The 12,507-nt window shown below is 43.2% G+C and overlaps 2 protein-coding genes across 3 annotated transcripts in view; both read right to left on the bottom strand.

Annotated features, from left to right (window-relative positions):
* Positions 1–4,173: 4,173 nt before the first annotated feature.
* On the bottom strand, positions 4,174–4,812 carry LOC137787808 (TMF-regulated nuclear protein 1-like). The gene has a single exon (XM_068580546.1). It carries the CDS (start codon positions 4,810–4,812, stop codon positions 4,174–4,176), a length of 639 nt encoding a protein of 212 aa, XP_068436647.1.
* A 5,594-nt stretch (positions 4,813–10,406) lies between these two features.
* Positions 10,407–12,507, bottom strand: part of rps6ka1 (ribosomal protein S6 kinase a, polypeptide 1) — a 38,704-nt gene continuing 36,603 nt past the window's right edge. For both annotated transcript variants that reach the window (XM_068579820.1, XM_068579819.1), the window contains one exon: positions 10,407–12,394. In XM_068579820.1, coding sequence (XP_068435921.1) covers positions 12,272–12,394 — 123 coding nt within the window. In that variant the 3' untranslated portion in view covers positions 10,407–12,271. The remainder of the gene's footprint in view (positions 12,395–12,507) is intronic.

The raw sequence follows: 12,507 nt of genomic DNA, 5'->3' as shown, positions 1-12,507 counted from the left end.
CTATACTATATATTTTTTTTTACGACATACTACACACACCATGCCTTATTTATAACTTTTTAATGGCATACTAAACTATGAATTTGTTATGCATCAGGGTCTGTAATCTCTTTAAATGTAATATAATAAGAGGATGTTCTAACTTACTAATACCCTAGATATTCAGATCTGCTGATCTAAAACCCATCTACATCGGTGATGCCTTTCATTAAGTGAGCAAACACATTGACTTAATGCATCTTCACTAATCCTGGCTTGCATTAATGGTCACTTGGAAGTGGGATATATTTCCAGTAATGCTGCCCTTTTCCGTCTGAACACAGGCTTATCCAACGTCCTCTGAATCCAATAATCAGTCAGGAAGAGGCTGTGATGGACAAAGGATGTAGGTGAAGATTTAGGATGTTCTCTCCAGTCTGAGGCATGAAAAAAAACAACAACATTTTGTACATTTTCTCCATTTATTATAATGATTCAGCCTATATCTTACAAAACCTGATAATATTCCAAATGAAATATATAATGTATTATTTACTAGTCTTGTACATTGTAGCTCTGTGTGTCAAGTAAATTATAGTGTCAAGAAATAGCATTAGACAGAAGAACATTCATTCTTTCGCGGTGCAGAAGAAAGCAAAAGCCTTTTAAGAAGCAGTCTAGTACATCAGGGTTTGGAGACAACTCGCTTCCAATACACTTGCTTTTCAATTACATTTGGAAAGTGGATTTTCTTTCCTGTAAGTCTCATAACAATAAAGCCCCCAGAAACATTTCAAATTACGGCTTTGTAGTTTTGCAAATAGCCGTTGCAAACCAAATTGACTCCAAACCCGCTGTTTCTGTTATGCATACAACAGTTGCACACAAGTAAATTTATACCTAACATTCATAAAATAGAATATACAGCTAATCCATAATAAAAATATCATCAAGTGTGAATATAGGTATGAAACACCTAATTTAAGGAAAAAGTGTACTTATTCCACCACAACATAAATATCTAATATATCATACATCACATAAACCCCAAAAAATCAGTCAAATTATTCATAAAACTGTTCTTGGACTGCTTGGTCAGCATTCGGGTCAGTAAAGGGCTGTGTGTGCTGTCGTTGTAGTTTCCAGTTTTCCAAACAGTTGTTTGTTTAGGCTTAATGGTTAAAAACCTTTGTATCAAAAGTCACCTGACTTTAAATATGAGTATACGGGCCTGGGAATGAATACAAGAGGAGTTCCTGACAGGTTCAAACAAGATAGATTTGATTATACTGTGTATTCTGTGTTATGGGAAAATAAATACGACAGTTACATTCATTCTGCAAGTGGGCTCAGATCTTTGGGAAACATGGTCTTTGTCATTCACAGAAAAACAGAAAAGGTGCAGTTGCACAACAGTGCACAGATAATAATGCTTTAGATTGATGATAGTCATGAGCTCAGCTGTATGACCCTTGCCTTCATAATCAGTATTATCACCAAATTATCACTGTCATGCACCGACACTGAATAAGGCATATGAAAAGAAATATATAGGCCAGCTGTATATTCAGTTATAACTGTCGCTATATACATGGACCATCAATACATTTTGAGGCCTACTAGACCCTTTATTCTGCTTGGCTGAATATTGTTTGGTGTGGATGTGCACAAAGACGGCTAACAGTACTTCCCAACGCCATGTGGAATAAAGTTAGTCAACATTCAATGATAAGGTCATCACGGCTATCCGAAATGTCAACAGTGACACAATTAATCTGTAACATTTTCTTTGCTCAAAGGGGAGGCCTACTCCTACAACTTAGTCCTGCACTTTGTTACAGGGACATATAATAGATGTGGGATCCAGACAAGCTGGACTCTACATTTGCTTTAACACTACTGCATTCCATCTTCCATTAAACCTCAGTGCATTGTAAAGGAAACCCCTCATGCTTAGTTTGTAATGCAGGATTTCTGTCAAAAATCCAGATCAAACCAAAGCCAACATAACCCTGATGACATCTCTATGACAGCAGGGTTGTTGGCGTCCCCTCCTGAGGATTCCTCAGAGGACATTTTACAGCAGGTCAGGTATGACGAGTGAACGGGCCGGCAGATTAAATTGGTGGAGTGTCCCTTTGTGCTCCCAATAAACTTAGACAGACTGATCATTTAAGCCCTCATAGTTCAAATTATAACCAAAAGCTATCCATTCTGTCTCATTTGCACCCGCCTACATTTTTAGGGCCCTTGATACAGGCAGTCTGGTCTCAGAGTAATACATCAGTGCACATTTTTATCTCAAATGATGCAGTAACATGTCTTAATCATGTGGATTAGGGAGCAATTACAGTTGGAATATCTAAGTGCACATGGTTATTCATACTAAAGCTATTATGCAATCAAACCATGTGGCATCTTTTGAGAAGAGCCTTTCCTTTTTTGTCTGTGAAATCATTTATGATAGGTGTGCAAAAAAAAAAAAAGCCTTAGCAAGGCTTCTGCATTTGCAAAAATCCCTGTTCATTCTTTTAGAAAGTTGCTCACATAAATGAATAATAACATGCAGTCACATAGCTATATGTGCTTTTTTTTCTCCCCCCTCCCCAAACGAATGCTGCATCCAGATTGAACGCTTTCCTCTTTGCCATAACCTTTGAACGCCAAAAAAAGATATTCTTGGTGTATTGGCTGTGCTTTCTACACACACATGTACAGCTGAAGCGAGGAGTTGGTGGAGGAGCTGAATACAACAGATACTTAGTCATTGCTCATCCAAAGAGAAGAGAAATGGGAGGAAGTGGAAGAATTAGGCCGAAAAAATGAATGTGATCTATAAGTAGAAATCAGGTGACTCACAGCATATGGGACAAAGACACTGCTGCACATCTCCCAAATTAACAAAACAAATCGTTTGGCTTCGACATTCAAACCCTGAATGAACACATTTCTTTTAACTTCCCACAAAAAAAAAAATTGTGCACACAAGTGTCATTCTAAAAAAAAGTGCAATTCTAAATATTTTGCAATTATGACAGACAACACCAAGACACGATCAGCAACATGTGATGGCCCATCATAGCTTTCCTTGCTAATGCATGCATGGCTTCACTTCAAGTACAACCCCTTATCATCAAAACATGTGACAGGTTCCACAACAGCCTTTATCAATCCTATGTGTTTACTATAAAGCCAGTTCTAATTCATTTTAAATAAACGCAGCAGACATATTAGTTCTTAAATCCTTGACAGCACCTCTGCAGCGGTCTCGTGGTGTCGTTACAGTGCTCTGCTGGATACATTCTGTCGGTTTGTGGACTCAGATGTAGGACGAGGAGACGAGTGGTTGCTCGGTGACTAAAAAGAGGCCACAGGTGGAATCGTCCCAGCTTAAAATAGTCTCCTCTTTTCTTGCTTTTCCTCGATTACGCTGCCAAAGACAACGGTTGTGGTGGAGGAGTGGTCCCAGAGAAGCCAAGTAACGTTTTTCTGTGCAAGTCTCACAATTTGTGCATTTTTCTCTCTTCCAGATTCTTCCCCATTTCTCACCTATTTACTGCTAGTCGGTTTTATGTAACAGTGCAGCAATCCCATCGTCACGTCCCCTCCGATTCTCTTCCACTGCCTTCCCTTCTCATGTTGCGGAGACAGATTGTTCAGTGTTTTCTTCGCTCTCTTTTCCTTTCCCTCTTCCCCCTCTTACAATACATAATAATGTAATCCTCATTGACTTTTCATCCATTGCTGCACAAGTTAATAGACAAACAAAGCTCTTTACCTCACCGGCCTGTTTGAACCTCTTCTCCCACATCCTTTGAAAAAAAGACTTAGCTATCTGCTGATATCGATTCACAATCTCAACTATGTGTAACGCCACACCAAACTGCAAGCAATAAAGTGTCAGTGAAAGCACTGAAGACAGAAGGACATCCTGTCCACATCGCACCGGTACTGGCCTCGATTGGTTGGTTCCCTAGCCAGAGAATTTCTTCAGAAGGACACAGAACAAAAAGCTCCTTAGTAGCATTTACGATTATTGTAGGCACTCTAAAACCTGGAGGACCAGCCTCAGGATGCAAGAGCAGAGGAAACTACAGAGCAGCCATGTCAATGAGTGATAGCTAAAGTTTGGGAGCACTATCCTCCCGTTAAAGCACATTTCTAAAGCGATGGTCAACGAGCGGTCTCGTTGTCCTATTTGAGCTTCACAGGCCAGGGGAGGCACGTGCGGAGTCCCAGCATGGAGGAGAAGACGATGGCAGGTCGATGCTTTTTGAACTTCAAGCCTTTCTTCAGTCGTTGGCTGTTCTCCACCACGCACAGCTCCCCCTGTTGGGCTGCGCTGGATATCCGCGACACCACCTCCCCGTGAACCACCACCTCCTCCTCGGAGCGCACGAACACCTCCCTGAGCTCCCCCAGCCGCCGCTCCATCTCCCTGATGACGCGTTGACGCTCCTCGACCTCCAGGAGACGCCGGCGGGCTGCCTCGAACTCCATGCTCGAGCTGGGGGTTACGAGCTTGGAGGAAGGGGCCGTGGCGGAGGTGGAGGACGGTTCTGAACCGGTTAGCAGAGCCCCCGTCACCCTCCGGAAGTCTCCCATGGAAATGGAGCGCCGGGTGGCTGGAGAGGCCAGCGCCAGGAGAGCAGAGGCAGACGTCGAAGGTGGCATTGCTGATGGAGGAAGAGGGGGAGAAGATGAGGACGGTGATGGAGAAGGTGACTCCGGTGGGAGGATATCAGGATGCGGGTCCTTGTTTGTAATGGCTGCTGCTTTGTCCTCAGTTGAGTCCTCATGGTGGGGGTCTGTGTGTCTTTGTCGTCCCTTCATGGTCACTGTTTATCTCTTGTTGTGCTGCTGCTGCTGCTGTCCTCGTTGTCGCTGTTGTTGTTTCCCCCGCCCCCCCACCCCTCGTGCGCCTCCTGTGCCAGAGTGGAGCGCAGCTGAGCAGACAGTGCAGAGATGTGCAGTGATCCAGCCTGCGCACTGCTCCATTCATTAATAAGAGATCTGAGCCGGGCTAGTGCCGTCTCTGCATCTGAGTGGTTGTGCTGGGAAGGAGCCTCCTGGCAGCTCATTGGTTGCCGAACTCATGAGCACGTCAGCTGATGATTGGGTAGCCGACCTGTGCGCTGCTGATGCTGGCAGGCTGTCGTGTCCTCTGTTCTGCTTCGTCGTCATCTGGAGCTCTGCTCAGTCAAGCGAGGCAGAGGGAGTCAACACACACCGGTCTCTCTCCTCTTTGTCCATTGGCTCTTTCTGTCTCATTCCTCCTACCAGCTGGTCTCTTCATATCCATCTTTCTCCTCTTCTCTGGCTCGGATGGTTGCCCATAGCAACACCGTGGCAAAGCTGGAGGGAGGGATGATGCTCCAGTTTCTCCCTCCCCTTTATCACCTTGGTGCTCAGCGTTATCACCCTTTCCCGGTACTCACTCTCTCCCATATTCCCTCCCCCTTTTGACCCATTTGGCAGCTCACAGGCTTCCTGCAAACTATTTCTTCCCCTTTCAGTCTCATATAAGTAACACTGATTCACAAAAAATGTCTAAAAAGATACAAATAAGCAGAAAGGAAGACACATGGACTTATAGATTTTCTCTCGTCACAGTTGTTATTCATGCACACTTTGGGAAGCGATGAAGAAAATGAAGATTGTTGCTAAGAAAGTGTTATTCACAGCATATCTGGTGGTTTAAGAGAAAGAAAAAAAGATCGTCTTTAAACATTCTCAATTTGATTTGTTAAGTTGAAATCATACCGGCACAACACACGAAAAGGACTTAACAACAAACCGTACCAGACTGCAACTGCCCTCTGGATGCTTCTGAATTGTGCTCTTATACAATTAGCTTAACACGTTTGTAAAGATACCCAAATTAAATGGGAACTTAAAAAGGCGATCTCAGGAGCATTTGACCTAAATTAAAGTCATTACGATGTGTTTAATCCTGAATCTAAACACCTTGGCTGTTGCTCTGGTACCCGTTCAGAGGCCAGTTGAAGGTGAACAAGAACGTCTATCTTTGGTTGGCAAATGCAGCGACACGCAAAACTGAAACCTGAACTCATGTTTCAAAAATCCAGCATCTCAGCATCTGATGGTCGTAGTTACATCATCACGGATGATACCTTGTTTGTTTTTTTTCTTTTCCTCGGCTCGCTATAATATTTTCCACTCCATTAGCAGCCGAGCTACCCTTTCCGTCTAGACAAATATTGACTGCTTCTGTGGCGGCATTGCAGAAGTAATATGATAAGAATATGAAGACACAAGGAAAGGCTCACTCCAAAACACTGCGCACGCACGTGCACTGACAGAACAGGATAACACTGGAGGACTAAAAAGTAATGTTTTAAATAACTGCTTTCAGCTAGTGTGAATCAAAACAAAGAAGCTTTTAGCGGGGTCAGCACTTGGTCTCTGCACTCACACACATGCATATTTGAGTGTTCACTTAGCACTTTGCTTTTATCTCAGGGTTGACGTTGCATTAGCAGGAGCACTGACGGCTCTGCCCTCGCTTTTAGCTCTCCTGATCTACTGGTCTCTGGAGAGAAGGGAGAGAAATGCAGAGGCATACAAAGACAGAGAAGAAAAGCAAGAGTTGTAGGCCATTTTGCAACTTGTATGACAGGAAACCTTTTAAGACCCATTCCTCAGGTAGTTCTCCTACTGCACCATTCAAAAAAGCCCCCCAAAAAACGTGGTTTCCAAAGGATACAAAGACATATTTTTAAAAATAAATATCACAAAATTTCTGAAACAGCTTTTGCATTGTATTTAACGATGCACATAAAATACATGTTACTTTACCGGTAATAGTAGTAGTCACTGAAATTGTATGATGGATAACGCGGCTCAGCCATTTACTTGAATGTGTTGCACAATTCCCCTTAGAGTTATAAAGTTGTGCAATAAGCATGCCTCTTGAGTAAGTAAAGATTGTTAGGATCAAGACAAGACGCTTCAGTGAAGTTGTTTTTTTAGCATGATGCCCACTTTTCTAGTGGTTGCGCAACATTCTGCAGTTAAAACCACTCACTCTTAACTAATCCCACATGATGCATGCAGAGCTGCACACACATATTGCCATCATCATTGGCAAACGTGAGCAGCAGGACTTGGCCTCCCTTCCAAAACAAAGACGCTGAACCACTATTTTGTTAGAAAGGATTGTAGAATTAAGTGTGAGTTTGCAGCTTCCCTGTTGCTCCCAGTGTTCACAGAGTGGTTTCTCCCTTTGTGAGTCTTGACGTGACTCCATCTCTGCTCTTTACATTCCACCATGACAGCTGGGCCAGGGCATGAACTGGGTTTATAGGTGGATAGGTGTGTATAGACACAATGAGAGAAACCAATATAAGGTGTGTGTTGAACATGCAGGGCTGAAACACAGACACACACACACACACACACACCTAATCTTTCCAAAATACAATTACCACCAACTCCATTTCCATCTATTCATCCCTCTTCATAGCTAAAATTGGGATGAAAGCCTGCTCTAAATCTCTTTTACCCCACACTCTGTTCCAGATTATGTTAATCTGTGTGGTATGTGTGTATTTGATGCACACGTGGAGGACCGAGAACATCTGTGTGCCTCTGTCTTATCCGGTCTGCTTTTGGTTAAAATGTCTTTGGTTCAGTGTCCGGGTTTCCCTCAGCGATTTGTCTTCGGCATCAGAGGTGTGTATGTCCAGAACTGCGGGCGAGCAGAGTTGCAATTTTGATGAAGAATGAATATCATCAGGTTTGAGTGCATCGAACCAGAGGACAGGTGTTCGCATAGTTTCCTCACACTCTGAAGTTGTGCAGCATACTGTATGTAAAAAGCTAGCATTGTGTTTTTGTGCAGGGCGAGAAGGAATGACCGTGAAAACACATTACTCCTGGAGACATGTTCTGCAGAGAGCGCAAGAGCAAGGTTTCTGTGCATGCCTTTGGAATATAACTGAACCACCTGGACAGTATCCTGTTACAGCTCGGATTCGACAAAAATCTGCATCCTTTAGCATCTCCTTTATCAGCAAAAACATAACAAAGGTCAGCCTCCATTTCAGCAGAGCAGCATCAGCAGTAAACTGGACAGACTTTAAATCTGCACTACTTTTCTTCTCTTTCGAGACAGGAAACCGTTAATGGTGAGGATGCTCAGTTTCCACTGTTCTGTAATCAATTTCAGTAGCCTTGTGCTGCTGCAGGCTGAGTCAGTGTGTGTGCGTGTGTGCGTGCGTGCGTAAAGAGCAGGAAGTCAGTCATTGCAGTGTGAATTACTGGTAGTACGGTCGCGTCAGAGCACAGCACCTAATGAGACTCTGAATGTGCGTCAGTGTATAGATCATTTAAGGTTGCATTTCTCTTTGGACATGATAGTGTGCAGTTTATCTTCATCACATACATCTTGTCAAGTGAGGTAAATCAGCGGCTCCCACGCAGGACCTGCAGTCACTATGTGACCGTTATATAAGTGAGTGCTGCTGCGCATACAGAGACAGGAGTATGTGGTGATACTACGAGTTGATACTGTAAAGCAGGAGGAGATGGAATAACGTGACGATTAAAAGGCCACAGGCAAGAGGAGACAGATGGAGAGGCGTTGAGTCATTAACTTACAGAGATTGTAAACTGTCTCCATTGTGTGTATACACATAAAACTATTTATATTCAACATGATAAATTGTCCAATAGCAAATTAACTCCCATTTCATGATACATTTTAAGCATTTTTGTATGTTACCACACGAATAAAAAAGTGATTATTGATGGTAATGAAGACTCAGCGTTAACGTTCCTGGTCATTGCCGAGTGCTTTGCCATTTAACTTTTGCACTTTATCTCCCTCCAGTGGCCAGCTGTGGAATCACACCATGCTCTGGGCCATCGATAAGGCCGGAGCTCAGAGGTATGTGATGCGAAAGCACTGATCCAACATGTTCTCTCCTATTAATAGACCTCAAGTTATCAGCTGATAGCAAGTATCGATCTGGTAGCAGTGCTCTTCTGTCTCTCACAGCTTGACTTTTGCATTTGTCATGTAATGTAGACAAGGTCAAGGACTGCAGTGGCACTGAGCTCAGCATCTGTGGCTCACCATGAAGGAATTCATGTAACCGATAGTTGCTTTGATACGTTCACAGGTGAAATGGATCAGTGATGGCCGGTGCCCAGTCCACTTAATCAGGTCAGTATCGACGCAGATACAGATCCGGTGTATTTAATCGGATATTCCAGGAACATAAACAATTATTATTTCCTGCCTCTATGCCAAAATAAACCCTAGTTTACAAGAGAAATGGCCACAGAGCCGGAGAGTCTGATTACAAGAGACAGTAAAAAAAACATTACCGGTCGATGCAGACCCTGTTCCTTTATAATAAATAAATGAGTAGTGTATATGCTCCACCTGGTGATGAGGACAATCAGTGGCATTTCTTGGCACAAGAAAACCTTTTTGGGGCACAACCAATTGACACAGATACAAAACCAGTCAATTCCACAATTTGACACGATGCGCTGTGTCACACTTCTGGCACAGTTTTACTCTGATGATAATCAGACCGGGCACACCGGTTCTTCTCCTTGTTGTTGCTGCACAACTACCATTTACAGGTCCGTTCACGGTGTCAATTTGGATAGCCACGTTAGCGCTGCTGAGCGTGTCCTGCATCTTTCATGTTTGCTAATCCTCTTGGACAGGATTGAGATCTCCTTCCCCCCGGAGAACTGCTCCACATTAATTGTGATATTATTTGTTATTATTTTACCAGCAGTTTGGTTTCTTACAACATTCAGCGGCTGGTGGGCACGCAGGTGATCAATCAATTTAAGAAGTAGACTTTTTCAATTTGTGTAGAGGACAATCCACCAGCGGTGATCACAGTATGACCTTTAAAATGAATACTGACATGATGAATTGAGGACAAAAGGACATGACAAATACACAGCGAACGGCAACAGTAGGCCTATTTGGCAGATAACCAATCAAACTGCAGCTGGTCAGCGGAAAATCAGTCGCACGTGGTATCAAATTTGTGACGTCCCACTTCATTGGGCATGCGTTTGGTGGTTTTCCGAGACAGGGAAACGTGTCTCCCAGAGACATCGTGCGTAAAACTCATGTTGAGGGTTGATTCAAAGTGTATCCAGCAGCTGACCTTATATTGTTTAATCATAAAAGCAGATACTATTATTTAGGTCATGCATCAAACCATAATCATTCATTTGAAAATGATCATATCATAATGTAATAATATCACACTGTTGTCTCCTGTTGCCAGCAGGTTGAGCTTTGATTGGCTAATCGTCAGGTTGTCAGACACTGCTGGATCTGAGAGTCTCCTAACTTTATGAAAGTGCGACACAAAATCACTTGAAGGGAGACACTGATTAAGCACGACACTTTGTTGTAGCAACTGAATTTTAATAGTTGTAAGATATAAAAATCTTCATCTTTATCATACAATAACATCTTAACATAAATTTAGTCAAAAGGAGTGATACGTTTGCCACTAAACAAGAACTATAATAGAACCTTTTGAGGTAAGACAGCTGGTTCATACATTATTTAGCCACACAGGTCTTCCCCCTGACCACATTTACAGGCTTGCTTTGTCCATCACGTGTGATCTCTGTAAGACATTCTGCCTCACCTGTAGGCCCAGGCACTGAGCTGAAAGCAGGACCTATCATGTGAAGTTACTTACAATGAGACACATTTACTCTCATTTAGGATTTCTCAAATTGAGGGTCAATAAAATGAAAAATGTTATATAATCAACATAATTCAAATATAATGTATGAAACAGTTAAACACAAGACTGCTGAAATTCTGTGTGCAGCAACCAGTGATTTGACTGAGTAAGAAGAGAGGCTGTGCTGGAGTGCTCGAATACAGACAGTCTTTCACATCCCAAATCAGAAGGAGAGACCTGTACGGCTTTAAGTCCACAGACTGTGATGTGCCCAGCGTGTCTTTCACTATTTTAAATCACCACTTTCTTTGGACAAAAAGAAAAAGAACAGAACAATCAACAACAAAAGCAGCCAATACAGGAAACAGCATTCAATATGCATTACCCAAGAAACACAAAGGGGGAAAGAAAGGAAAGGAAAAACCAAGAAAAAAAAGCAAATATATAATGTTAACATGCCACATTGTTCCTTGGGCAAGTTTTCTTTCACAGAAAGCCACCTATTGTACTAGTTTTGTAGTCATAAAAATAATAGACATCTCAAATGGTTGGCAGCAAGCCGACCAAGCAGAGAAAAGGGAGAAACAAGGAAGCCACATGACATCATCACGTCAACGGACCATGCACATGACCCTGCAGGATCCTGCAAGACAGCACACACACACACACACACACACACACACACACACACACACACACACACACACACACACACACACACACACACACACACACACACACACACACACACACACACACACACACACACACACACACACAGACTGCAAGTCATGCAATTGACACACGCGCACACATACACACACGCAAACATACACACACACACACACACACACACACACACACACACACACAGACACGCACTCTCTGTAAAACAAAATGCAAGCACTGATTAACATTAACCAAAACATCAGCATTTGACATTTCCCAGAATCCACATATCCCAGCTGCGCCAAAGCCAAAGAGGCATTTATGGCAGAAATGTTTAATATTCATGTTAATAATCCTCTTTCCAAAACATTTAACAGCAGTTGGACAGTACTGAGGTTTAGTGCTGTCGGCACAGGTTGATTTGGCAGCACACCCGCTAATATAAAGCTCATCAACTTTACAAAAAGAACAAGAAGACAAACAACAAAACAGGCAGACAGACAGGCGTGCAGCAAGCTGGATGACGACCAATCACAGCAATGATGAGGAGAGAAGCATCGTCACAATTGAAAAATGATGGCTGCATCGACTCTGTGGAAAGTCATTCTCACACGCACGCACGCACGCACGCACGCACATTTGCCAAAACCTGCAGCCATTCTTTTTATTTATTTTTTTGCCCTGATTGGCCCCATCTATCGTCACGATCTTTTGCTAGTCCAAGGAGACTGGCTTACAGCAGCTGATGAGCCCAAAAGAGGATGATCGCCAGAGCAGGACAAGTGATTTCACCAGATGGGGGCAGGACCACAGTCAGTGTTCCTTGGCTGGTAGAGGCGGGTGGACACTCAAGTCCCCGTGCAAGCCGACTGGGTGGTTGGTTGTGTTCATTCTCCAGTGAGCCGATTGGTGCTTTTGAGTCTTTACAGGGAGGTGGAAGGAAGCTTCTTGACGCGCCTCTGAGCTAGGAAGGAGCTCTCGATGGGCTTGAGCTCCGGTGTTGGTTGGGAGGTCTTCAGGGCAGAGTAGGTGGCAGCCATCGCACCCTGGACATAAACAGCAGCATGGTGAGTGAAGCTCAAATGACCAACTATCCACATGGTGGGCATCAAAAAAAGAAAGTCATTCAGCGGTAATTAGAGACATTTTAAAGATCTGT

This window comes from Clinocottus analis, unplaced genomic scaffold (genome assembly GCF_023055335.1).
Source record: "Clinocottus analis isolate CAN_PGR_092001 unplaced genomic scaffold, fCliAna1.0.p SCAF_17, whole genome shotgun sequence".
Lineage (NCBI taxonomy): Eukaryota > Metazoa > Chordata > Actinopteri > Perciformes > Cottidae > Clinocottus > Clinocottus analis.
This window is presented reverse-complemented; position numbering and strand designations above follow the sequence as displayed.